Source organism: Cheilinus undulatus, linkage group 17, assembly GCF_018320785.1.
Source record: "Cheilinus undulatus linkage group 17, ASM1832078v1, whole genome shotgun sequence".
Classification (NCBI taxonomy): domain Eukaryota; kingdom Metazoa; phylum Chordata; class Actinopteri; order Labriformes; family Labridae; genus Cheilinus; species Cheilinus undulatus.
Genome location: NC_054881.1, coordinates 5,103,331 through 5,129,970, shown reverse-complemented (window position 1 = coordinate 5,129,970; position 26,640 = coordinate 5,103,331). Strand labels below are relative to the sequence as shown.

At 40.9% G+C, this 26,640-nt stretch overlaps 1 protein-coding gene across 1 annotated transcript in view; it reads left to right on the top strand.

The window, feature by feature from the left end:
• The window catches only part of rasgrf2a (Ras protein-specific guanine nucleotide-releasing factor 2a), a 54,560-nt gene that overhangs the window by 5,605 nt on the left and 22,315 nt on the right, over positions 1 to 26,640 (top strand). Inside the window, exons 2-6 of the mRNA XM_041810309.1 lie at positions 19,246 to 19,352; positions 24,431 to 24,578; positions 24,844 to 24,933; positions 25,017 to 25,270; positions 25,348 to 25,427. Of these exons, the coding sequence (XP_041666243.1) occupies positions 19,246 to 19,352; positions 24,431 to 24,578; positions 24,844 to 24,933; positions 25,017 to 25,270; positions 25,348 to 25,427 (679 nt within the window). The remainder of the gene's footprint in view (positions 1 to 19,245; positions 19,353 to 24,430; positions 24,579 to 24,843; positions 24,934 to 25,016; positions 25,271 to 25,347; positions 25,428 to 26,640) is intronic.

Here is a 26,640-nt window from a genome sequence, read left to right as displayed (position 1 = left end):
CCCTGCTCTATGCAGACTTGTGGCTTCTTTCCTGCACGTCATCCCCCCACTCTCTCATTGATTTTTTTCCACTACCTTGGCCCTACAAAGAGCTACATACAAAGTGCCTGAGGTTGTTGATTAGTGAGTTGTAAAGAGAGTTAACTCTTGTGAAAATATTTGTTCTGTTGAAGCTCATGCTAATCTCTAATGACCCATAATCCTGCTAATGTAGCTGCAGGGCATGAATGCATGTTTCATCCCATCAGCAGCTGGAATAATGAGCACTGAAGGCTTAAAGCTCATTTTCTTTTGCACAAACATCTGCATTATGCTGCGTATTTATTTCACTGGATTATATCAGTGTAATATTCTCAGGTAACGTCCATAGACACCTGCGAGTCTGACTCAGCCGGGACCTCACACAGGCACCAAAAAAGTCCAGATGTCTGCAGCTTAATCAGGAAACAGTGAAGGTGCAAGCATGCAACACTGCAGTGAGGTGATAATTTGCTGAAAGCTGGGGTGATGACTCCACAGTTGTGGCTAAATATTGAATCTCACACTGTCAGGATCTATCTTAAACTGTTTCTATTAGCAGCGTTTCAGTGTTAAATTTGTTTTTAGCGCCTCTGCTGCAGAAAGAGAGAAGAAAAACACGCTAAAGAAGGGATTTTATGATTTTATTGCAGCTGGAGAGGGGAATTCTAACGGGGGATGTAGTTTTATCTCTTATTACTCTATTTTTATATTTCATTGTAGCCTTCCCCTGTGAAATCTGTTACATAAAATAGAGATTATAATGACAGCAACAATATGACTCGTGTGTTCTCCAGCTCAGCAGTAGTGCTGCAGATACAGTAAGGACAGCAGCTGGTGTCACATTTTCCCTCAGCAAGGCTTAAAAAGACACAACAATAGGAAGGTTTGCAACCAGCACGGGGCGATAGGGATGGGTGCTGAAGAGAAGTGCTACATTTAAATCAGCTGGTCAGTCTACATGCTAGGCAATCCATTAGGGAGGTGTGTTTTAAGGGGACTTTTTGAAAGAGTCGGCCATCATAGGTGCCTTTAGCATGGGGGGGGCACAGATTTGAAGGCCTGGTCCCCCTTTGTTTAGAGCCTGGGTGGTCAGAGATGGCTGCTGTTGTTACAGCAGGAGTTTCTCTTGAAAGTTTGGGGGGACTTTGAGACTTGACTTGGCCGTGCAACATGTGACTTCTTCCTATCTCTGCCTTCATAAGCACGGCAAAGCCTGGCATCTCAGCTCCACTGAAGGCGCTGACAAACCCCAAACAAGTCTCGGAAGGCTTTCCATAAGATTTTCGGGTGTTTTGGGGGAATTTGTGCCCGTGCATTCTGTAGAGCATTTATGTGGTCAGGCACTGATGTTGGATAAGAAGGCCTGGCTCGCCATCTCCATTCCAGTTCATCCCAAAGGTGCTTGATGGAGTTGAGGGCCAGTGAAGTTCTTCCACGCTGAACTTATTAAACCACATCTTTATAGTCCTTCTTTGGGCACTGGGGCACAGTCATGTTGGAATAGAAAAGGGCCTTCCCTAAACTGTTGCCACACAGTTGGAAGCATAGCATTGTCCAAAATGTCTTGGCACGCTGAAGCATTAAGATTGGCCTTCACTGGAGATAATGGGCCGAGCATAAACCCTGATAAAAAGCCCGGTACCATTATCCCTATTCCACCAAGCTTCTCAGCTGGCACAGTGCAGTCAGGCAGGTTACAATCTCCGAGCATATGCCAAACCCAGACTCAGACATCTGACTGCAAACAGAGAGCGGGATATTTCACTATTCCATCAGATACTTAGCACTGGACATGGTGATGTGAGGCTTGCATGCAGCTTCTTGGCCATGGAAACCCATTCATGAAGCTCCTGCTGCACAGTTTTCGTCTTTACGTTAACCCCAGTGGAAGTTCAGCTCTCCTCAGCTGTGGAATCAGCAAAGCGTTGGTGACTTTTACACACTATAAACTGTTGTTGACTCAGCTCTGCGATTTTACAGAGTTGCTGTTGTTCCTAAACTCTTCCACTTTCTAATAATATCACTTACAGCTGAATGTGGAATATCCAGCAGGGAAACAATTTCATGAACCATCTTGTTGCAAAGGTGGCCTCCATCAGTACCACTAAGCTCTTCAGAACGACCCATTTAGGATCACAGATGTTTGAGACTGAATGGCTAGGTGATGATTTTATACACCTGTGACAACAGGTCTGATTTTTCATTGATTAACAGGTGTGGCCAAATACGTTTGTCCATATAGTTCATGTGGCAACTGGGGTTACCTCCTTCCAGTTTGCATGCCTGAAAGAGTCCAACTTTGACCCACATCCTTAATTCTTGCAAATGCAAGACACCAGAAGTGCATGTGTCTTTTAATTTCAAACTTGCTTTATATAAATCCAGTCTGGATCAGTGTTAATTTCGTCGACTAAAAATGTTTGTTGATCACTGCCATGATTTAGTACTAGATTTAGGCTTGGACTAAAAGTTAAGACTAACATGTGAGGACTTTTTATGGACTAAAACTAGACTAAAATGTCTTTGAGTTTTCATCGACTAAAACCAAAAAGGGTAGAAATGACTAAAATGTAAAACTAAAATGCATTTCGTCTGAAGACTAAGACTAAAATTAAAAATAGCTGCCAAAACTAACACTGGTCTGGTTGAACTTTCCTACGTTGCTGGACGTCTTCACACTCCTGCGCCTCTCTTTTCAGATAAATTCCATCAGTTTGCATCTATTAACAGCGATCGGTCTGAGAGGAGAACCAGGACAGGGACTGCTACTCCTCAAACCAAACTACATTATAGTGTGTATTTATAGAAGCCACTTCCCTTCAGGTTATTGACTCTGTTGACTTCATTGTTTACTGACCCTCTTAAGTACATCTAAGCAAATATCACAAAAATCGGTACAGGCTCTACTCTGGTGTTTTAGCGAACACCACACTAATGTGGTGAATCCTGTAGCAAACATGAAGGTGAAGGTTTCAGGATGAACACAAAGACTTCACTCTGTCATCTGTTATTTACACTTTAACATTCAAATGGATGGAGAAGTTTGTGATGATGGAGAGCTGCAGGATTCAGGGGTAAAGCAACACTCAAAGCATCACTGATACTGAGTTAAGTCACGCTGGTGTCACTGATGTGGTATTTAGAGACTCTACAGTTGTATATTCATGCCTTTGCAGCACTTTAATGCAGATGTTTTAATAGTGAACCCTAATGGAAGCAGTCATGCATATTAATATTATCTGGACATCTGTACCAACAGTGTTGTTGATATTTTTGCACTCATATGGTTTCATTGACCTTTTTTCAGGACACTGTCAGGTTTGGTGATTACAGAATTTCTCAGGATTGTGTTTTTGCTTAAAGTGATGCTTAGAAATGATTGATTTGCTGGAATGTTTAGTCTTACTTGGAAGGATTTGAGGGCACAGAGATAGTAGAAACCTGAGACCAGCTGTTTCTGGTCGTTGTTTGAGGGACAGAGGCCAAAACTTTCTCTCTCTCTCTCTCTCTGTCTCTCTCTCTCTCTCTCTCTCTCTCTGTCTCCCATTGTTTTTCTCTCACACGGTTGCTTGATCTAAAGACGTTGTAAGAGGACGGTGCTGCTAAGCTGTGACCCATGCAGTGTGACAGCTTGGCATTAGAGCCACAGGGAGCTGTCTGTCTGCCTGCCTGCTTTATAGCCGTTGTTTACTCGTTAGAGCAGAGAAGGCAGTGATAGTCAGCGGGGAAACAAAGGGAGCAACAGCAGAGAAACTTTCAGGAACTCGCTACTGATGTTAATAAAAGAGAAAGGAGCGTGCAGGAATGATCAGATCAGATCCTGTTCCCTGTTGTTAAACCAGAGCGGTGATATGGAGAGAAATGTTCCTGGGTGTTAAAGAAGTTAGAAACACCAACACCTCTGCGCAGAGATGAAGGAACATTCAGGATGATTGATGATGAAGACGTGGCAAGCTTACTGTTCAGTTCACCACTGGAAATGTGTTTTATTAAGTCTCTTTAGCAGGGGTGTCAAACTCGCGGCCCATGGCCCAAATCAGGCCAATGGTGCAGTCATACCCGGCCTGCGGGATCAGATCATCTTTTTATTATAACGGGCCCATCGGTATGAGGTCTGCAGGTTTCCTCCCATGTAAAAATGTAAACTTAACCTTGAAGATGTAAAATATTCATGTGAAATCATAAAAATTAGGAAAAATAAAGAGTGGAAAAAAAATAAATAAAAAGTTAGGAATGAGGGAAAAGAATTGAATTTGTGTTTTCTTTTTATATTATTAATTTTTGCATCACACAGTTCTGACTTAAACTTATAATTTTGACTTTTTATTTCATATTTTGACATTTTTATGTCAGAATTTTGACTTTTATCTCATATTTTTAACTTTTGGATACTCTACTTTAAAATTTAAGTCATATTTTGACCTGTTTAACTAGTTATCACAAAATTTTTCTCGTTTTGACTTGTAACCCTAACCTTGACATTTTATGTGTTATTTTTTCATTTTAGACTCAAAATTAAACATTTTATCTCATATTTTGATCTTTTTAAGTCATTATTTAGAACTTTGTCTCATATTTTGACCCTTTTAGATTCAAAATTTAAAATTTCTGTCATTTTTACCTTTTAAACTCATGATTTTCACTTTTATCTCATCTTTTTAACCCTTTAAACTCATGATTTTAAATTTTATCTCATATTTAACCCTTTAAACTCATAATTTTGACTTGTATCTTATATTTTGGCCTTTTAGACTCAAATTTTTAAGTAATATCTAATATTTTGACATTTTAAACGAGTGATTTTAAATTTTATCTTATATTTTGAACTTTTAAATGTGCAATATTGAATTTACTTCATATTTTGACCTTTCTAAATTTGTGATTTTTTTTATTTTATCTCATATTTTGAACTTTTTAATTTTTTGATTTTGAATGTTGACACATATTTTGACCTTTTTCCCTTAACACTTTGAATTTTATCTCAGATTTTTTTTCTGTTAAGCATGTCATTTTTAATTTTATCTCATTGTTTGACCTTTTAAACTCACAGTTTCAGCTCTCTTTCTCATATTTGCCCTATGAAAACATTATTTTGACTTTAATTTTGTGTTTTGACCTTTTAAAGTGATAAATTAAATTTTTTTTTCAGATTTTAAGCTTAAAACTATCATTTTTCCTTTTTCAAATTTCAAAATGCTTTATCATCAAGTTTTTTCCTCATCATTTATAACTGATGGAAATGAGTTTGACAGTCTCTGGTTAAATGTTGACCCTGTTAGGCTCTCAGGTTAGACCTAAATTCAGAACCCGGCCCCCGCTGTGATTGAGTTTGACACCCCTGGTCTTCAGCGTCTCCTGGTGGCGCAGGCGTTAACGTTAGTGTCTGTTACAGACAGATGCAGAGCAGAGGAGAGAGACAGCCATGTCTCCTGATCCTTTAAAGTTTTCTTTTACATCCTGACCTGCAGACTGACGACGGCCCTGCGCAAACACTGACACCCATGAACATACCCAAACATGACTGATTAGAAATCACAGAGCAGAATCTCTGCAGACACTTCTCCTGGAGTCACTCCTGCTGCATCCTATAAAAAGGATGGAGGTTTTACTCTCCAGCCCTAAAGCTAGTCTACTTCTCTTCTAGCGTCTCTGACAGAGATGCTGTTGTCTGGCATGGACCTAAAAGGAGGCAGGAGTCTAGACATGAAGTAAGGCAGGACAGTCTTTGTTTGATGTCGGTGCGTAATTTAAAAAGGGGTCTGAATGGAGGGTAGAGCGTTTTAACGGAGCAACATTAAAGTCGGACAAAAGATCAGAGAGCATCAAAGCTTTCTTCACTGCTCAGCTCCTCTGATGTCCTCTTTTATATTCAGTCCTTGGTGTCTCTGGTCGACCACACTCATAAGAATTTCAGTCATTAACATCGACGCTGGGATAATCTAAATAAACTAAATCTGCTGCTTTGTTCTCTGGAGAAAAGTCAAGATCTAATCCTCATCATGTGGCCTCCATCTTTTTATTTTCACTTAACTTTAAGAAAACGGTGTTTCCTATGAATCCTGGCTTTGAATTTAATGAATTTTTTGTCACTGAGGTTAAAAAATGAGCATAAGCTGAAAAAATTTGACCTCTTAATGCTCACATATAACACTTAGAATATGATGTGTCTTCTGTCTATGTGAACCTGCAGTATATTCTCATTTACAAATTCAAGAACATTCCTAGGACTTAAAAATGAAGGCCTGGAAAAAAAAAAGTGCATTTAGGTGGGTCCAGTTTGCACTCTTTGCTATCGCCAATGACGTAAATAAATCTGTCACCAATACCCCATTGAAATAGAGCAGAATAAACTGCTGTTTAAGCAGCTTAGTATCCATATTTACATTTATTTTAAGGCGTTGGCTTTTTACTGCAGCCATGTTAATTATAGGAGTAAATGAGGGAGTCATCTAAGTTTAAAAGGAAATGTAGCTGCAGATGTTGGATGTTAGGATGGTAGGAGAGGACAAGGACTGAAGGATTCAGCAGTCATCATTGGGAAGAGACCACGGGGTAGGACCTAGTCTCTCTTACGGTCTGGGAAACCCCCAGTAGAAGCTGGAAAACGTCACTTTGGAGAGCGACGTCCCGGTCAACTTGCTCAGCTTGCTGCTAATGCTCTTCTGTCCCAGATGAGCAGAGGAAAACGTGGATTTTTGAATATGAAAGTGGTATTGCTCTGTAACTATGCATTAAATGAGAAACTTTGGTCCTTAAGCAGCGGATGTGTTTGTTTTTACCCAAACCACGACCTTTTCCTGAACCTGAGCAGGCTGTTTTGTGTCCAAACTTGTCTGAACTGCAGCCGTCTCATAGGTGGTTTTCCGTTCTGGTTTCTCTGGTAGACTGAAGGCTGGTACTCTCCAGAAGTCATTTCTGGTTTTTCTGTGGAGGTTGGTAAACTGACTGTTTTGTGAGTTTTGTATAAAAATGTACTACCAGTTAAACTGCTCATTTGTTGGATTGATTGATGGTCAGATTTCAATGTTTCATTGCCTTTAATTTCCTGGTAATTCTATTACAGTCATAACACTATGCTAATTTAGATAAAAGGGACATTTGCATCGTTTTGCAATTAGACTCCATCGTTATGTCATCATAGTGTAGAGAGGTCGACGGCCCTTTGAGTCTAGACACTGGTGACTTTTCAACAACCCTTCCTGGAGCCATGTCTTTGGAACCGTAATCTCTTTCCATTTGGAATGTTTTTTGTCGTTTAAGATCGATTTTGCTAATAAGGGAGCCTTCATTATTTGCTCTGAAGGTGGTTCCCAGGGTTAGTGTTTCCTCTACCATTATATCAGGGGGCGCCCCGCCCCCCCGACAGCACTCCCCCACCCCCCTTGAACGTCTAGTTAATTTTATTGAATTGTATTTTCTACATAGCACCAGATCACAACAGAAGTCATTTAAGCATACCTTCCCTATAGAGCCGGTCTATACCTGCTCCCTTTATTAAATAAACTAAATAGCCTTATGCTATTTATCTTGTTTACAGGAATGTATGTAATTTCTGAGTCCTGGTTTTCTGATTGTTCCTTCTGACTTTATGAGCAGAGCCTCCTCCCTGTGTCAGAGCCTGGTTCACACATGTGCTGGGATACTTCGACTTAGTATTATGAGAGAGAGTTCTCCAGTACAGCTTGTTTATCCACTAAAGTTGTGAATGAACCAATGTCCCGCTTGTTTTACATCTGAGATAGTTAAACAAGCACTGAATTTTGGCGCGAGATTGCAGCAATTGCGCAAATTTATTAAATTCTCGCGACAAGTCTGACACTTGTAATGCGGGAAAATCCTGCAATCCCCCGTATATCACTGCAAACTGACAAACCGGTGGGAAACGTGGTTAATATTTGCGATAGTTGGGCTCATATCCGCTCCAGCTCCGTCTTGATCTTCTCAACACAGCAGGCAGAAACACGCACGGCCCCTCACAGGTGTGTGGGGACAGCTGTGCCGTGAATATCAGAGGGGATCAGTTCCCATACAGACTATGACTGAGCGGCCCATCCGTGGGTCTGCTGAGGGCAACTATTGCTCTGCATGTTGTCCTTGCTTCCCGATCAATCTCCTGGATGGATATTTGAATCTGGAGAGTTTTCTAGAGGCAGATTTTACCCGCTACATCTCAGGAGAGGGACTGTAGATATTCTGCAGTTCTGTATTTAAAGTTGGAGGTTTGCATGTTTCACTCCAGCAGCTGTGTTTTCTGTTTATTATATGTCAAATTCAGCAAGGTACCTGTACATTGTGTTGGGTGTAATGCTTATTATATCATCATTCACTGAATTAATAAGAGTTCAAATGAGCTAAATGGAGTTTAGCTGCAGTTTTTGAGGAATTTATTCCTCTTCTATGAACGTGAGCAATGAAACAAGAGCTTTTTAACCTCTGATCCTTTTTCATATATCAATAATAATGCAGACTTTATCTTTTTAAAACATAATGCTGGGGCCTGTTGAAAATGTACCTTAATTTTTGTCTGCAACTTTCCATAGATCAGCATCCTCGTATAAAACGTATAGAAGTGAATCAATCGATCCTTAATTGTATTGCACTGATAAATAACAAATCTGATCTATGATCCTCTACAAAGGCAGCAGGTGGAGACTGTCCCATTTATTATAGGTGTGACAACAGAATACCTTCAAGGAGAACTTTAAAGAATGAAAATCTAAAGTCCTCTTTCAGTTGTTCTGGTTATCTCTCATAGTAAAATAAATTTAATTAACTTGGTATTTTCCTTTAAATTTCTCCAGGCTTCTCCAGTATGGCTGCAGGTGTTTAACTGTGTTGAACATGTGTCGGGGTTCTGGATGCTCTGCTGCTCAGCCGGACTAAGAATAGCATCCTCACTGGTCCTTTTTCGCCTGCAGTCACCGTCTGAATACCAAGTCAACAGCACTGCTACCTGTGCTATTTACAGCCCACCTCTGACTGTACCGCGTGTGCATCCGTCTGTCTTTCTCTGAGTGTAACGGATATCCGAGCGCTGTGTCAGGAGGAGCAGTTCAGTTGAGGAAATGTCCAAACAGTGTGCAGATATTTCAGGATGTCTGGAAATAACAGCAGCATCTCTCTCTGAGAGTTACACGTACAGAACTCCAGTGCTTGAACTGGTTTTGTTCAAGAGTGTTGAAGCTTTTTTCATCTTTTATTCCAGCCTGAGTTTTCAAACTTTTTATACAGAACCATGTTAAGTATGGTTGAATAAGATACATCAACTGTAATCCAATCAAAACCGATTTGCAGTCGTGTGATGATGATTAGCTTTATAAATCTCTGTAACAATAAATCTGCATACAAGTGAGGCAACTTGCCAACAGGTTTACAGCTTCTGCATTTAATATCATCAAGATATATAAGCAATAATCCCATAAACCCATATTTTTTTCACAACAGAACGTATCAGATGTTGAGACTGAGACATTTTACCATTACAGGAAAAATATTAGCTCATTTTGAATTTGATGGCAGCAACACATCTCAAAAAGTAGGGACAGATCCACGATTGTGTAGCATCCCCTCTGTCTGTAAATGTCTGGGAAGTGCCAGTTACTGGAATTTTTGGAGAGGAGTGTTGTCCCATTCTTGTCTGTCCGTAGTGAATCTCTGCCCATCTTTACTTCTGAGAGACTCTGCCTCTCTAAAATGCTCTTTTTATACCCAGTCATGCAATGTTAACTTTGTCAACTAAAACTATTTGCCAACAGCCTTTTTTTCCATGACAAAAACTAAAGTAAGACTAACAAAAATAGATCTGTGATGACTAAAACTGACAAAAATTAATTTTAGTTTTCATCAAGATGACTAAAACTAGACTAAAATGTAATTTTGTTTCTGTCCAACGTTCAAAATCTGTGATATTTTTCCGCTGTGGGTAAATCTATCAAACAGCAATGCATCTGTATCTATTCTGTCTCTCAGCTGTTGAAAGCAGGGACCCCAGGTTTGGCAGGCTGCAGAGAGCACACTACCATGATTTGGTACCAGATTTAGGCCAGCCACACACTAGACGATTTTTTAATCTGGAACAGTTTTTAAACTGTGGGAGACCACAGACTTCAGGACAATTTCCAAAGATTTTTCACCTTCAATCCTCTGAACGTACACACTAAATGACTCAGCCAGACTGTCAGATCACTGGAGACGACACACCTGCCGACCTGCCTATGACCTTGCGTGATCACGTGACTTCAGAAAAAAACAAAACACGGATGTTTGTCAATACTGTCTTGCTGTCTCTCCACAAGAGGCTGTCCTGGCGTGTGTTACAGGTGTAGTAAAAATCATAATACAAGGGAAAGACTCAGGATGAAATCATGGCTGGAATTAAGTTAAAGTTGTGTTCATGGTTGTGGGTGGTGTAAGTACGTGTGATCTGGCTGTGACGCTACCTGGTGTGCTCGCTCTCATTGGTTGTTGTGGGTACTCCGTCAGCGGCACTATGACCTAGAATCATAAGTATCAAATGTGTTTGATATTTACGATTCGGGATTTTAGAGGCTATGACATGATTTGGAGGTGTAAAACAATCGTGTTGACACCACGCACATGCAGACTACTCAGACAGTCGTTTGTGACGGGATTGTTGGGGGAGGCAAATCTTGCCCCAAATCGGACTTAAAGTCCTGTAGTGTGTGGCCGGCCTTAGGCAAGATAATAAATGCTTGAACTAAAAGTAAATACTAAAGTGTGAGGACTTTTAATGGACTAATACTAAATTAAAATGTTTTGAGTTTTTGTCAAATAAAACTAGACTAAAACTAAAAAGGGTAGAAATGACTAAAATGTGACTAAAACTAAAATACATTTCAATTAAAGACTAAAATTAAAAAATAGCTGTTACTGACCTGTTACTAACCAACCACATATTTGCAAAATGCTCCAAAATGCTGTCTTTTATGAGTACCACTTTTCCAACCTTTTGTTGCCCTGTCCCTACTTTTTTGAGAAAAGCTGCTGCTATCAAATTCAAAATGAGCTAATCTGTTTCATGTAATATAAAAATGTCTCAGTTTGAACATCTGATATGTTGATTATGTTTTATTGTGAGTAAAATATTAGGTTTAGTTTGCAAATTATGCGTTTAGTTTTTGTTTATATTTTGCACAGTGCCCCAACTTTTTTGGAATCAGGGTTGTACAGTCCCTTCAAACCTGTCCTGTAACTGTTCTGTTATCTCTATCTAGAACATATCAGTCTTCTTCTTGATGCATTTTTGCTTTTTGCAGCATTAGCTAAGAAAACGTGTGCAGGTCAAATCTTCGTGAATCTGGATTAAAGGTGTGGAGGTTGGCTGGAGGAGCTCTGATAAATTCTTCAGTGAATGCATGAATGGTTGAACATATAAAGACTAAAACACATTCCCTAGAGCCGGTGTTGTTCTCGTCTCTGCGCTCATATTTGTGTCTGTGCTGTCAGACTGATGATTTCTGCGACCGGACTGAATGCGGGGGCACGTTAGGGCTTAGCATTCGCTCCGTCTCTCTCTCTCTCTCTCTCTCTCTCTCTCTCTCTCTCTCTCTCTCTCTCTTTCTGTCTGTCTGTCTGTCTGTGTGTCTCTCTCTGTCATTGTTATCCTCCAGCTTAATGCAGGCTCGTGGCTGGGGAAGCCGCATTAGCAATACGAGGAGCTGAACAAGCCTGGGTGGTTATGTAAACCGCCCTCCTCCTCCTCCCTTACTCCCAACTCACACAAACAAGCCCTTAAGCCTCTCTCTGGTCCGTAGCCGGCACACGCTAGCAAGTGTCTCTCACCCGCTTATCGTTACATCATTACTACACAGGCCTACTTTCTCCAGAGCACAGTCAGATTTATCCTCAGATGCTGCTTTACACCCTGTTTATAGACGTTTAGTTTGCTAAAAAGTGCTGACGTCAATGTATGACTTCCTCTTTGGTTTGCTTCAACAAATCAGGAGAATTAGAGTATTAAGACAAGGATGTTTATTATGATCTCTTTTTAAGACAAGCATCCCATGTAGCTGCTTTTAAAGCTGCTCTAGATTCCCTCTTTGCACAAAACCTGACAGTGTTAAAGTTTGCCCTGTTTGTTGGCTCATAACATGCATCACAGACCAGGCTGGTGGGGGGTTGTACCACTTTTTAACAGGTTCTCTCTAGGAGTGTAACATTTCATCAGTGTATAATCATATATCAGATCAGACTGAAAGAAAGGCAAAACATCAATCTGCACCATTACCTTTAAGCCATGCTTTTATTTTGAAATTCCTCATGTTGACTGTTTCTGCCCACCTGTGCCTTCTTGATCTTCTAAACAAACTTGTAACGGCAGAGGATGAGGAGGATATCCACACCTCTGTCACCGACATAACTATGTGGACAAAAGTATTTGGCCACACCTGTTAGTTATTGAATCCAGATTTCAGTCAGACCACAGGTGTATAAATTCGTTACCTAGCCATGCAGTCCCCATCTGCAAAAATCTGGGATCCTAAATGGGTCGTTTTGAAGAGCTCAGTGACCTCAAGCGTGGCACTGTGATGATGCCACCTCTGCAATGAGACATTAACATTCCACAGTCAGCTGTAAGTGATATTACTAGAAAGTGGAAGTGTTTAGGAGCAACAGCAACTCGGCCATGAAGCACATGGTGTGTAAAAGTCACCAACGCTCTGCTGATTCTATAGCTGAATGGTTCTGAACTTCCACTGTCATTGATGTAAGCACTAAAACTGTGCAGTGGAAGCTTCATGACTGGGTTTCCATGGCCGAGCAGCGGCATGCAAGCCTCACATCATCACAGATGGAGTGGTGTAAAGCACACCGACACTGGATGGTGGAGCAATGGAAACATGTTCTGTGAAGTGATGAGTCACGATTCTCTAGCAGCCAGATGGGCGAGTCTGACTGCATTGTCCCAACGGGGAAGTTTGGTGGAGACGGGATAACGGTATGTGGCTGTTTTTCAGGGTTTGGGCTAGACCCCTTATCTCCAGTGAAGGCCAATCTTAATGCTTCAGCATACCAAGACATTTTGGGGAATGCTATGCTTCCAACTGTGTTGCAACAGTTTGGGGAAGGCCCTTTTCTATTCCAACATGAATGTGCCCCAGTATACAAAGCAGGGACTATAAAGAAATGGTTTGATAAGTTCAGCATGGAAGAACTTGACTATTGATATTGAAGTACATGGATCTGAACACAGTGTCATTCAGTCCCTGCTGCTGTAATGGTTGGGCAGTTTAATACTGCTGTCCAGTAGACAGGATGAGCAGCTCACCTTTTTTGTTGATTATGTTTGCACTTTTTGCTTTTTACCAATTCTTGCCTCATTTTAACCCATTTTCATCACTTTTTCCCACCATTTTTTGCCACTTCTAAAACATTTTTACCGTTTAAACTAGTTCTTCCACTTTTAATCACATCTCACAGCGTTTTCTGCCCATTTCTGCTACTTTTGAAGTCCCATTTCACCACTTTTTCTGCCAATTTCTCCCACCTTTAACCCATTTTAGCAATTTTTTAACCCTTTTTAATTATATTTTTAAGTAAAAGGATTTCCATTTTTAAGAAGGTTGTACACTACAGCATCATGAATATAAATATTGATAAGAGTGGTTATTATTCAGGTCAAAAAATAACTTAACCATGGACCATGATTTTCCTGACCTCTATGGGTCCCAGAGAGCTCTCCCCATTGTCCCGGCCTTGTCACATGACTATTCCTGATTGTGAATGGCTGTGTTCAATTGGCTTCAGGTACACTGGGGGTCCCCGGTCTCTGGAACCTTTATATTGGGGGTCCTGGGCTGAAAAGTTTGAGAACCCTGCTCTAATCAAAATTTGGCCTGGATGCTTAAAAACAAAGAAGCTTTAAATATGTTTTCTCTCAGCTCCACATCTGGCAGAAACATTTCCTTCCCACCAGTGTAACTTGCCAAAGACTTGTCGGCTCGCTCTTGTAAGTCACATAATTAGATCACTGACATTGGTGTGGTGGAGATGCTGCAGGGGATCCAACAAGCTGTGACATGACGGCTCAGTGGCCCTTAATGTGTTTTGACAGAGCGGCAGGACATGGCGCTACAAAGACAGCGCGGTCATCATCTAGGTTATAACCCAGAGGCGTCATGATGGAGCTGATGAAAGACTTGACCGGTTTCCTAGAACTCCTGGAAGACCAGCATCCTGGATCAGCAGGAAGGTGAACAGTTACAGAGAACAGACTAAGATTAGGCTACAGCCCATCCGGACAGGATTAACATCACAGGTGGGCGTGGAAGTTTAAACCATTGTTCCAGACGGATTTTTACAATTGGGATTTTAGGATTTGGTCTGTGTTTGACTTAAGCAGGGCAAAGGTTCAACATGGAGAGAGTTAAAGGGGAGATAATGAGATTGATGGTTTCACAACTTCTCAGTGAGCTACATGTGGAGATGGACAGATATTGCAGCGTAATGTTAACCAGATTTTTCATGCCTTAAGGCTGGTTATGGCCAGGGTCAGAGGCATTTTGTTTATGGATTGTCCGTCCATGCATAGTTGAACATGTGGAGTCATGTGAACGTAATATCTCAAGGGTTTTGCCTCAAAATTTACACAAATGTCCACTCTGACTCAAGGAAGATGCCGATGAAGTCATGGTTAGTGAGGCACCATGACCCTGCTGATCTAATATCTAGATTTGGGTGTCTGCTGATGCCAACATGGTACAAGTGTTAGATTAATAACTAATTTCTGTTCAGCATCAGATTTCCCTAAAGATGAAAAAATCCTAATGAATAAACAGATATAAACACTCTGAAAGTACATCTGTAGTAACTACACAGGGGTCAGGCAGATTTTCACACTAAAAGCAGCTGCAGCAGAGATGGACATGTTCTCTGGTTATTCAGTAAGTCTTCTACAGCACAGGAGGTCGTGTGTTCTTGGTCATGTAGTCTGTAATCCATCTGTTAGCAGAGCTGCCCACAGAATTGGCAGGGCCCCTGAAAAGCCCAGAGAATGGACCCTGACAAACCCAGGGAATGGCCCCTGATAAACCCAGGGAATGGCCCCTGATAAACCCAGGGAATGGCCCCTGAAAACCCAGAGAATGGCCCCTGATAAACCCAGAGAATGGCCCCTGATAAACCCAGAGAATGGCCCCTGATAAACCCAGAGAATGGCCCCTGAAAACCCAGAGAATGGACCCCTGGTGAACCCAGAGAATGGATCCTGATAAACATAGAGAATGGCCCCTGGTGAACCCAGAGAATGGACCCTGATAAACCCAGAGAATGGACCCTGATAAACCCAGAGGGTAAACCCTGATGAACCCAGAGAATGGCCCCTGATAAACCCAGAGAATGGCCCTGATAAACCCAGAGAATGGCCCCTGATGAACCCAGAGAATGGCCCCTGATAAACCCAGTGAATGGACCCTGATAAACCCAGAGAATGGCCCCTGATAAACCCAGAGAATGGCCCCTGATGAACCCAGAGAATGGCCCCTGATAAACCCAGAGAATGGCCCTGATAAACCCAGAAAGTGGCCCTGATAAACATAGAGAATGGCCCCTGATAAACGCAGAGAATGGACCCTGATAACTTAGAGAATGGCCCCTGATAAACCCAGAGAATGGCCCCTGATAAACTCAGAGAATGGCCCCTGATAAACCCAGAGAATGGCCCCTGATAAACCCAGAGAATGGCCCTGATAAACCCAGAGAATGGCCCTGACTACCCCAGAGAATGGCCCTGATAAACCCAGAGAATGGCCCTGATAAACCCAGAGAATGGCCCTGATAAACCCAGAGAATGGCCCTGATAAACCCAGAGAATGGCCCTGATAAACCCAGGGAATGGACCCTGATAAACCCAGAGAATGGCCCCTGATAAACCCAGAGAATGGCCCCTAAAAAACCCAGAGAATGGACCCTGATAAACACAGAGAATGGCCCCTGATAAACCCAGAGAATGGCCCTGATAAACCCAGGGAATGGACCCTGATAAACCCAGAGAATGGCCCTGATAAACCCAGAGAATGGACCCTGATAAACCCAGAGAATGGCCCTGATAAACCCAGAGAATGGCCCTGATAAACCCAGAGAATGGCCCTGATAAACCCAGAGAATGGCCCCGATAAACCCAGAGAGTGGCCCCGATAAACCCAGAGAATGGCCCTGATAAACCCAGAGAATGGCCCCTGATTAACCCAGAGAATGGCCCTGATAAACCCAGAGAATGGCCCTGATAAACCCAGAGAGTGGCCCTGATAAACCCAGAGAATGGCCCCTGATAAACCCAGGGAATGGACCCTGATAAACCCAGAGAATTGACCCTGATAAACCCAGAGAATGGCCCCTGATAAACCCAGAGAATGGCCCTGATAAACCCAGAGAGTGGCCCTGATAAACATAGAGAATGGCCCCTGATAAACCCAGAGAATGGACCCTGATAAACATAGAGAATGGCCCCTGATAAACCCAGAGAATGGCCCCTGATAAACCCAGAGAATGGCCCTGATAAACCCAGTGAATGGCCCCTGATAAACCCAGAGAATGGCCCCTGATAAACCCAGAGAATGGCCCTGATAAACCCAGGGAATGGACCCTGATAAACCCAGAGAATGGCCCCTGAAAACCCAGAGAATGGACCCTTTTAAACCCAGAGAATGGCCCCTGATAAACCCAGAGAATGGCCCTGATAAACCCAGTGAATGGCCCCTGATAAACCCATATGTTAGATTCCACTTTGCCAGTTTTTGCCCATTTTGGCCATATATGCTGCCTTAAACTGATTTTGGCTATTTTTGGCCATTTGTGCAACTTTTATACCACTTTGTGCAAATTTTGCTCCTCTGCTACTATTAGCAACTTTAAGCCATGTCTTGTCACTTTTCACCAATTTTTGCCTCTTTTATGCGACTTTAAACCAACTTTGACCATTTTTGGCTGGTTTTTACCCCTTTTTTGGGGGGGGGCATTTTAACGCATGTTGTTGTTTTTTCACAATTTTTGCCATTAAACCCATTTTGTTTTTGTTTTTTTACCCATTTCAACCATTATTGCTGGTTTTTACCTATTTTTGCCATTTTTAACCCATTCTGTTGGTTTTTAACCATTTTAACCCATTTTGCTTGTTTTTAACAGTTTCCCCCAAATTTTAACCCTTTTTTTTTGCATTTCCAACCATTTTTGCTGGTTGATATCCATTTCTTGCAATTCCTAACCCATTTTTCCTTTTTTACCCATTTCAACCAATTCTGCTGTTTTTTTTTTTTAAGATTTATTTTTGGCCATTTTTGTGCCTTTATTAGAAAGAGGAGGACAGTGGACAGAATCGGAAACAGGGTCAAGAGTGGGGGAGAGACATGCGGTAGAGGGCCTCAGGCCGGATTCGAACCTGGGCCGCCCGCGTACATGGGGAGCACCTTTAACCACTAGGCCACCTGCTCCCCCAATTCTGCCGTTTTTTAATCATTTTTGCCAATTTTAACCTATCTTGCTTGTTTTTACTCATTTTGACATTTCTAACCAATTTTTTCCGAAATTCAAACCCATTTTTGGCATTTTCAACATTCAGCATTTTTCCGGTTTTTACCTATTTTTTGCCATTTTAAATATTTTTTTCTGCTTTTTACACATTTTAACCCAGTTTTGCCATTTTTAACTGATTTTGCTGGTTTTACTAATTTTTTCTTCCTTATGCCCATATTTGCCAATTATTTTAACCAGTTTTAACCCGTTTTGCCTCTTTTCACAATTATCTGATTATTTTCCTTTAACATTTTCTCAGTTTTTTTTTTTTTATTTTACTTTATTTCTGGTATCCTGATGTTTGTACACAAGCGTCTAAAGTCTATCATCATTTCCAAAAAGTTAAGTTCACTAAGCCCATCCAGGTTTTTAACATTACCAATAAAAAGTTAATCCTATTTTTTAAAAAAGGCTGTATTGTACTAAAGCATGAATACATTAATCATATTCAATTTTTGAAGCTTTGATAAGAATTCTTATTATTCATGTTAAAAATAAAGTATGATTATCACAGTTTAAATTTACATTGGAGGGCTTCGTCTGTCATTATGTGGATCCTTTTAGACTGAAGGTAATTCCAGTTCACCTTCATTCATTTCTAATTGAAAGAATAATATCAGCCAAATGTAAAATTAGCAGAAGTTAGAAGTTTTAATGATAATTTTTCAAACTAATATCCATGTAAAAGCTAAACTCAGTAAGATTACTGATAATAAAGTAAGATTACTGATAATGAATGCCTAATGGATTAATGGACGTGTCCTTGGCTCTTTGTGTCGATGTGACCAGGCAGCTCTTTAAAGGTCAGCTTTAGTCAACGTTTTTAAAGATGGCAGATTCATGCAGCAGGCCTTTCTGGTGATGCAGCCACTGCCAGCGGCAAGAATTGATTCCTAAAGCATTAATAACAACAGCAGGTTGAAATGTTTCAGCTTGCTCTGCACAGCCCAGAGTACTGAGAGTCTAAACTTTACCATATCAACTTAGCTTACGCTTTGACTCATGCACTGTTGTGTGTCTGAGGGCCAAAGCCTGTGAGATTGGTGCAGTGGATGTTGGGTGATATAATAGATCAGTCCTTTGCATCACTGCATGTAAGTGTGAATGTTTTGGCTGTATAAGAAGGTACTAGGTTTACAATAGAAAGTTGAGGTGACAGTTGATAAATCACAGAAACATTCTGTCATGCTAGGTTGCTCTTGATTACATTATTTACACTGACTGCAAGGGCACATTTTAAAATTATGCTAAATGAATAAATCACTGTATGTAAAAGGCTGTAATCTCACTGCTAATAGAGCAATGATCCTGCAGTTATCAGTGGAGAAGCCCCATCCTTTCATGATTTCAGGGTGCAGCCTTTAAACTCATTATAACTTTATTTTTTTATCAATACAATCTCTTAATGAGCAGCTTTTCTTCATCATGAAAACATGCTTTATTGTATACACAGACACTGGCAGCTCCTGCTCTAAATACACACTAAAGTACTAAATGTGGATCTGTTTGTAGCTGAAAATAGTCCCAAACAAACTGAACATTTTTCTTGGTATGGTTGTCATAAATAAAATGACCTCCAGAATTATGTTTTTTTAAGCTCATAATAAGTTGCAACATCAAAAAGCACACCATGTAAATTATGCTGCCATTGCCTTTGGTGAAATTAACAGCTGTATGTCTTTTTCTCTATTACAGCACTACTTCTTGGTCATTTTCGGCCACGATGGACAGAAACCTCTGGAGCTGCGGACAGAGGAGGAGTCGGACTGTAACGAGTGGGTGGAATACATCCAACAGGCCAGGTATGAAAAACACCAGTCAGGAAATCTCTGAGTTTAAATGTCAACTCTTAACAGTCAAATCATGCACCATTTAGGACTGCAGAGGGTTGCTTACATCAGCATCATTCAGCTGATGTCGGCCCTGTATTCTGGTCCAGAGTGTGTTGTGTAATGTAGTTGATTCTGGGGTGAGGCAGGGGTGTCCTAGCCTCTACACTCTTCATTACATGTTTGGACTGTGAACTGTGGAGTGTCATTTGGTCATGTCCAGGTCACTGATCTTCTGACCCTTGAGGAGAACGTAGATGTCCTTGTGGGGGCTCTTAACCTGCTGAGTGAAGAGGCTGAAGCATTAGGAATGCAGGTCTCCACGGGCAAAACAAAGACTTAGGCATTTGGGGATGCCTCAGATGCTTCTATGAGAGAGTGGAAGTTGTAGATCAGTTCACCTACGTTGGCTGCATAATCCATAAATCCAGTGACTGCAAGGCTGAGATCAACTGCAAACATGGACTCAAGCACAGGGTGATGGAATCACTGAGCAAGACAGTGTGCTGTTTCTAGTATCTGAGCATGTGGACGAAAATTATTCGTCATTTATCATCCCGGTCTCACCATATTCCAAGGGAATCCAACAATGAAAGAAGTGTGGACAACAGGGGACACTACATTGAAGAATATACAAATTTATCCATTATCAAATTTATCCATTCATGGTCAGCCTATGAACTTTTCAGCCCTCCCCTGTAAGCCTGCAGTCTTCTAGCTACTTACCTGTAAGTATCTGATTAAAATCTAAAGAAATACAGACCAGAGTGGCTGGAGTTCTGCAAACATACAGTTGCAAGAAAAAGTATGTGAACCCTTTGGGATTTCTTGGATTTCTGCATAAATTGGTCATAAAATGTGTCCTGATCTTCATCTAAGTCACAGAAATAGACAAACACAGTCTGCTTAAACTAATACCACACAAAAAATGATATGTTTTCATGTTTTTATTGAACAAACCATGTAAACATTAAAAGCGTAGGGTGGAAAAAGTATGTGAACCCCTAGGCTAATGACTTCTCCAAGGGCTAATTGGAGCCAGGAGTCAGCCAACCTGGAGTCCAATCAATGTGATGAGATTGGATGTGTTGGTTAAAGCTGCCCTGCCCTATAAAAACACACACCAGTTTTGAGTTTGCTGTTCTCAAGAAGCATTGCCTGATGTGAACCATGCCTGGCACAAAAGAGCTCTCAGAAGACCTACGATCAAGAATTGCTGATTTGCATGAAGCTGGAAAGGGTTACAAAAGTATCTCTGAAAGCCTTGATGTTCATGTGTCCACGGTAAGACAGACTGTCTATAAATGGAGAAAATTTAGCACTGTTGCTACTCTCCCTAGGCGTGGTCGTCCTGTAAAGATGACTGCAAGAACACAGCGCAGAATGCTCAATGAGGTGAAGAAGAGTCCTAGAGTGTCAGCTAAAGACTTACAGAAATCTCTGGCACATGCCAACATTTGTGTTGACAAATCTACAATAAGTAAAACATTAAACAAGAATGGAGTTCATGGGAGGACACCACAGAGGAAGCCACTGCTGTCCAAAAAAACATTGCTGCATGTTTGAAGTTTGCAAAAGAGCACCTGGATGTTCCACAGCACTACTGGCAAAATATTCTGTGGACAGATGAAACCAAAACTGAGTTGTTTGGAAGGAACACACAATGCTATGTGTGGAGAAAAAAAGGCACAGCACACCAACATCAAAACCTCATCCCAACTGTGAATTTTTTTTGTGCGGTATTAGTTTAAGCAGACTGTGTTTGTCTGTTGTTTTGACTTAGATGAAGATCAGAACACATTTTATGACCAATTTATGCAGAAATCCAAGAAATCCCAAAGGGTTCACATACTTTTTCTTACAACTGTATATCACACAGTAGAGTTTTTCTGCAGCTTGTGTTTGCAGCTTTATAAATACAGAATTTCCAAAAATTGCAATTCTCTTGACAACATAGTTATTCTATAGACAACATACTCACCCAAGCCAAAACAAGACAGATGAACACTGCTCTACACAGTTGCAATGTATACACTGTGCAATAGTCACATCAGGGGACATACAATCTTGGTCATGTGACGTGGAGCACGCCATGCCGCTGCTTGTGTGTTTAAATGATTTTAAAAAATTCAGAAGCACAACTTTTTCATTACTTTGACTTATCTTAAAAAAACACCTGAAATCACCATCAGCAGTAGGAGAACTGACAGTGTGTATGTGTTTCTTGTTTGCATTGAAAACCATAAAGACTGCTGGTTGTGCAGCTGCCGTCACAGATACACCAGAATGATGCTCGAGGCAGATGCTCAATTCGGCAATCTTAATTGAGTGTTTTCCCACTATCTTCAGCACCTCATATTGCTGTTAATGACACAGACGTTTCACAAATGTACAGGATAACTGCAGGTCTCCAGGCAGCTCTACACAGCGAGCTTTCATTTTTGTAGAAGTTAAGCAGGGTGTAGTCTGTGAGATTTTAGGTGTGACTCTTCAACAGTCATGGTGGAATGTTTGGGAATGTTTGTAGCAAAACACAGCTATCCTTCGTTTTGCAAACAAACTCTTTAAGTGTTAATCGCCATGACTCTCCAGATTTACCTGCTGATGCTTCTGAATAAAATTAAATATTGCAATAATTAGAAAATAAGTAGAAATGTAGTTCCAATTGAGGACTTTATACCAGGATATGTTAGTACCTCAAACCACTTTAAGGGTCAGAGTGGATTAAAATCTCAGAAATAGTCAGTATGAAGTGATTTTTATTGCTCTCATCATCCATGTGGTGTTGAAAATCTCTCTCCAGACTCTTAACTGTTCTCTCTTCACTGCTCTTTTTTTTGCTGATGCACATTGGACATAACCACCACGTGTTTTTGCATATGTGTTTAACATCTCGCTGCCGTGTTTATGTGTGATTGTGTGAGTGTGCTCGTACATGGACGTGTTCTGCTCGCAGCGGTTCACATTTAGGTCACACTGGTGCTGTACTGCTCCACTGTTACATCACAGACTTGATCTCTCTGCTCGACCTCCATCTCTCTCTCGCTCTTTTTTCCTCTGAGCGTTCAGTAGAAAACAGGATGCATGTCAAACCACCTTTTGTTTGTTTCACACAAAGACCTGCTCCTTTATTGACATGTAACATCTTAATACCATTTCTTTCTGCCTTATATATTGCAATATTAAATTACCAAATGGATGCATTGAGTTTTTATAGGCTTAAATATGGGCATCTACATTACAATCTGAGCTTTAATTTTGTAGCTGAAAGCTGCATCGTAATATAGAAAAGAGGCTTTCTAGGGGTTAATAAAACTTTCCCAAATTTTTCCATGCAGTTTAAATTTGAGACAACATTGTTTTTTTGTCACATTTTTTACCTAAAATTTGCCAAATTACACAGAGCAACTGTACCCATCTGTACAGCCTAGCCTTCTTGCTAGCGCCCCCAGCATGACCTCCTTAAAGGGGCAATGCACACTAAACTCTTTGGAGGCTAATACCATTACTATTGCCAAGTACTTTATACAACCCATCATCAAAAGTACCAAAATATCCCTTTAATATACAACCCCAGTACCAAAAAAGTTGGGGCACTGTGTAAAATGTGTTTAATTAATGTGTTAAATTTTACTATTTCATTAAAAATATAGGCCCGTTTTAAATTTGATAGCAGCGACACATTTCAAAAAGGAGAGACGGAGCCATATCTACCATTGTGTGGCATCCTCTCTTCTTTTACCATCAGTCTGTAACTGTCTGGGAATTGAGGAGACCAGTTGCTGGAGTTTTGGTAGAGGAATGTTGTCCCATTCTTGTCTGATGTAGACAATAAGCTAGTTCAGCAGCCGAACTCTTCTCCTGTGAAGCCATGCTGTTGTGATGGATGTGGTATGTGGTTTAGCATGGTCTTACTGAAGAAGGCAAGGCCTTCCCTGAAAGAGACGTTGCTCTAAAACTTCTCTCTACCTTCCAGATGTGTAAGCTGCCCACGCCATAGGCACTAATGCAACCCCATACCATCAGAAATGCAGGCTTAAGAACCGAGCCAGGAGAACAAGCTTGATGCTCCCTCTCCTCTTTAGTCCACATCTGTAGATTCCAAAGGGAATTTAAAATTTTGATTCATCTGACCACAGTTTTCCATTTTGCCTCAGTCCGTTTTAGATAGGTTTTTGGTCCAGAGAGGACAGTGGTGTTTCTGGATCCTGTTCACATATGGCTTATTCTCTCCATGATCCAGCTTCAACTGTCATTTGTGGATGACACGGCCAGTTGTGTTAACAGACAATGATTTCTGGAATGTTCCTGAGCCCCTGCAGTGATTTCAGTACAGAATCATGCCTGTTTTTAATGCAGTGACCCCTGAGGGCCCTGACAATCAAGAGTATCCATTACTGACCTTGGGCCTTGTCCCTTGCTCACAGAGATTTCTCCTGATTCTCTGAATCTTTTAATGATGTTATGGACTGTAGATGGTGGGATATCCAAAGTCTTTGCAATTTGAACATTTCTTTGAATTTGTTCCACAATTTCTCGACCCTCTGTTTTGCAAATTGGTAAAGCTCTTCCCGTTTTTACTTCTGAGAGACTCTGCCTCTCTAAAATGCTCTTTTTATACCCAGTCATGTCACTGACTTGTTGCCAAATAACTAATTAGTTGCAAAATGCTCCTCCAGCTGTTTTTCATTAGTGGCTCTTACTTTTCTAGCCTTTTGTGGCAGTGTTCCTACTTTTTCCGAGATGTTTTGCTGCCATCAAATTCAAACTAAGATAATATTTGTCATGAAGTTGTAAAATCTGATGTCTTATAAGTTATGTTCTATTGTGAATCAAACATGGGTTTACCAGACTTGACAATCATTTTGTTCTGTTTAATTTACACTTTAAACAGCGCCCCAACTTTTTTGGAGTTGGCTTTGTAAATAGATCTTGTTTAATGTGTATTTTTGCAGGATATAACAGGAGTGAATCACCAGATGAAGCTCCCTGTCTGTGTGGAGTTCTAATGACTGAGTCCGTCTCCGTCCTGGCTCTCTTTCTCTCTTTAGTTACTCTGACATCATCATCGAGCGTGAGATCCTGATGCAGAAGTATATCCACCTGGTCCAGATCATGGAGACGGAGAAGGTCGCAGCCAATCAGCTGCGCACTCAGCTGGAGGACCAGGACACGGAGATCGAGAGGCTTAAAGCTGAGGTATGCATGAGTGCACAAACATCTGCGTGTGCACGCATACATAAAAACACAAACTCACATCAAAGCATGTAGATGCATGATGGGAAAACAGTGGAGTTTAGAGCACAGGAGTCAGTGTTAAAGCACAGCAGGGCTCCAGTGTTTCAGAGGCTGTTACTTTCCTATCATGCAGAGATATGTTTGTTGTTTGGAGCCTCCCAAAGTGCTGTCATGAATATTTCACCGTCTGTGCCGCTGTACTCACGTGGAATCTGTTGTTGTAAAGATTGTAGTGCTGAACAAAGCCAAGGAACGGCTGCAGCCTCACCACAGCAACCAAGAGGAGGAAGACCCCGACATTAAAAAGATCAAGAAGGTAAATTAGTGCTCCAGATCAAAATAGCATGCAGATAACAGAAGGGCAGAAATAAAAAAAACATTCCTGTTCTTTGTGTGCAGGTTCAGAGCTTCATGCGAGGCTGGCTCTGCAGACGGAAGTGGAAGATCATTGTCCAGGACTATATCTGCTCACCTCACGCCGAGAGCATGAGGAAGAGGAACCAGATCGTCTTCACCATGGTGGAGGCCGAGACAGAATACGTCCACCAGCTCTCAATCCTCGTCAACTGCTTCCTCAGGCCGCTCCGCATGGCTGCCAGCTCCAAGAAACCTCCCATCAGCCACGATGACGTCAGCAGCATCTTCCTCAACAGGTACCGCCTTTGTCTCCTGCATCCATGCTGCAAATATTTCTTTTTCACATTTTTAACTCCAAACTCTGCCTCTCCAGTGAGACCATCATGTTCCTGCATGAGATCTTTCACCAAGGGCTGAAGGCTCGCATTGCCAACTGGCCTACTCTTGTTTTAGGTGAGAGTTTAAAGACATGTCACCTTAATACGTTTCTGAGTTTTGGCTTGATTTATCGGTTTCGCAGATGTGTTACATGACCACAGACTGATTCTCCGAACTCCTAATCTTCAACCCTTTAGAAAGCAACATGTGTTGTGTAATGGCTCAGCAGAGGGAGGCCTTTAAACCCTGATACCTCAGAAATAAAGCCGTTTATAATTAATAAAAGCTCCAGAAAATGATGGTTAGTTCATCATAGTCAGCTACAGGTAAAGTTAAAAGCTACACATGAAGTCAGATGATGAATTAGAGTCGATTTATTCCAGTAGTATCATTGAATTAGCACCGTGGAGCTCTCCAAGGTGCTGATCCTTCAATGTTAAAAAGGAACTAAACCTTTGGAGCAGTGATTCTCCATGTGTGGCTCTTTGGTGATGATTTGTGGCTCTTTTATGTCTTAATATAAAATATCATTCTCCAGAAAACCTTAAAAAAGAAACGTTGGCCTCAGAAATTATCCATTGCAAGTAATATTAATCAGTTTGTTTCCCACTCTTACACAGCAGGCTTTAATTGTCAGACTAAATTGTCAACCTTTATTTTTGTCTATTTATTTCCATTGCCCTTATGTGCAATTTTTTTTGCTACTTTTATGACATTTTTACTGCTTTTAACCCATTTTTGTCACTTCTTTTTGTCACTTTTTGCCCATTCCTGACACTTTTATGCTGCTTTTTGCAATTTTCTGTCCCTTTTTGTCTTTTTGCCACTTCTCCCCCATTAACACCTTAAATCTTTGTATCACATTTGATACATGCGTTTATGATACCTCTATCTTATCAGTATGATCAATAAATAACTAAAAGAATTCTGAATATAATCTGATAAATGATAAAAATGCCCTCGAGTGGATTGTCAGTTACCAGAAACACCTAATGTATCAAATAAGATACAAAAATATATTAAATTTTATGGAAATTTGGATTATTTAGGATTTCAGTAGAAAGTAAAATAAACATTTCAGTTCTGAAACAAAAGAATTTTCTGGCCATAGTTTGTGTATTCAGGCTTTGAAGGGTTAAAGCTGCCTTTTGCATTAAAAAAGCCACTTTTTGCCAATCTTCCCACCTTTCGCTGATTTTTGTCCCTTCTCGATCATTTTTTGCCACTTTTTGACCATTTTTGCCACGTGCAACTCATTTTCGGTCACCTCTGGCCCATTTTGCTACTT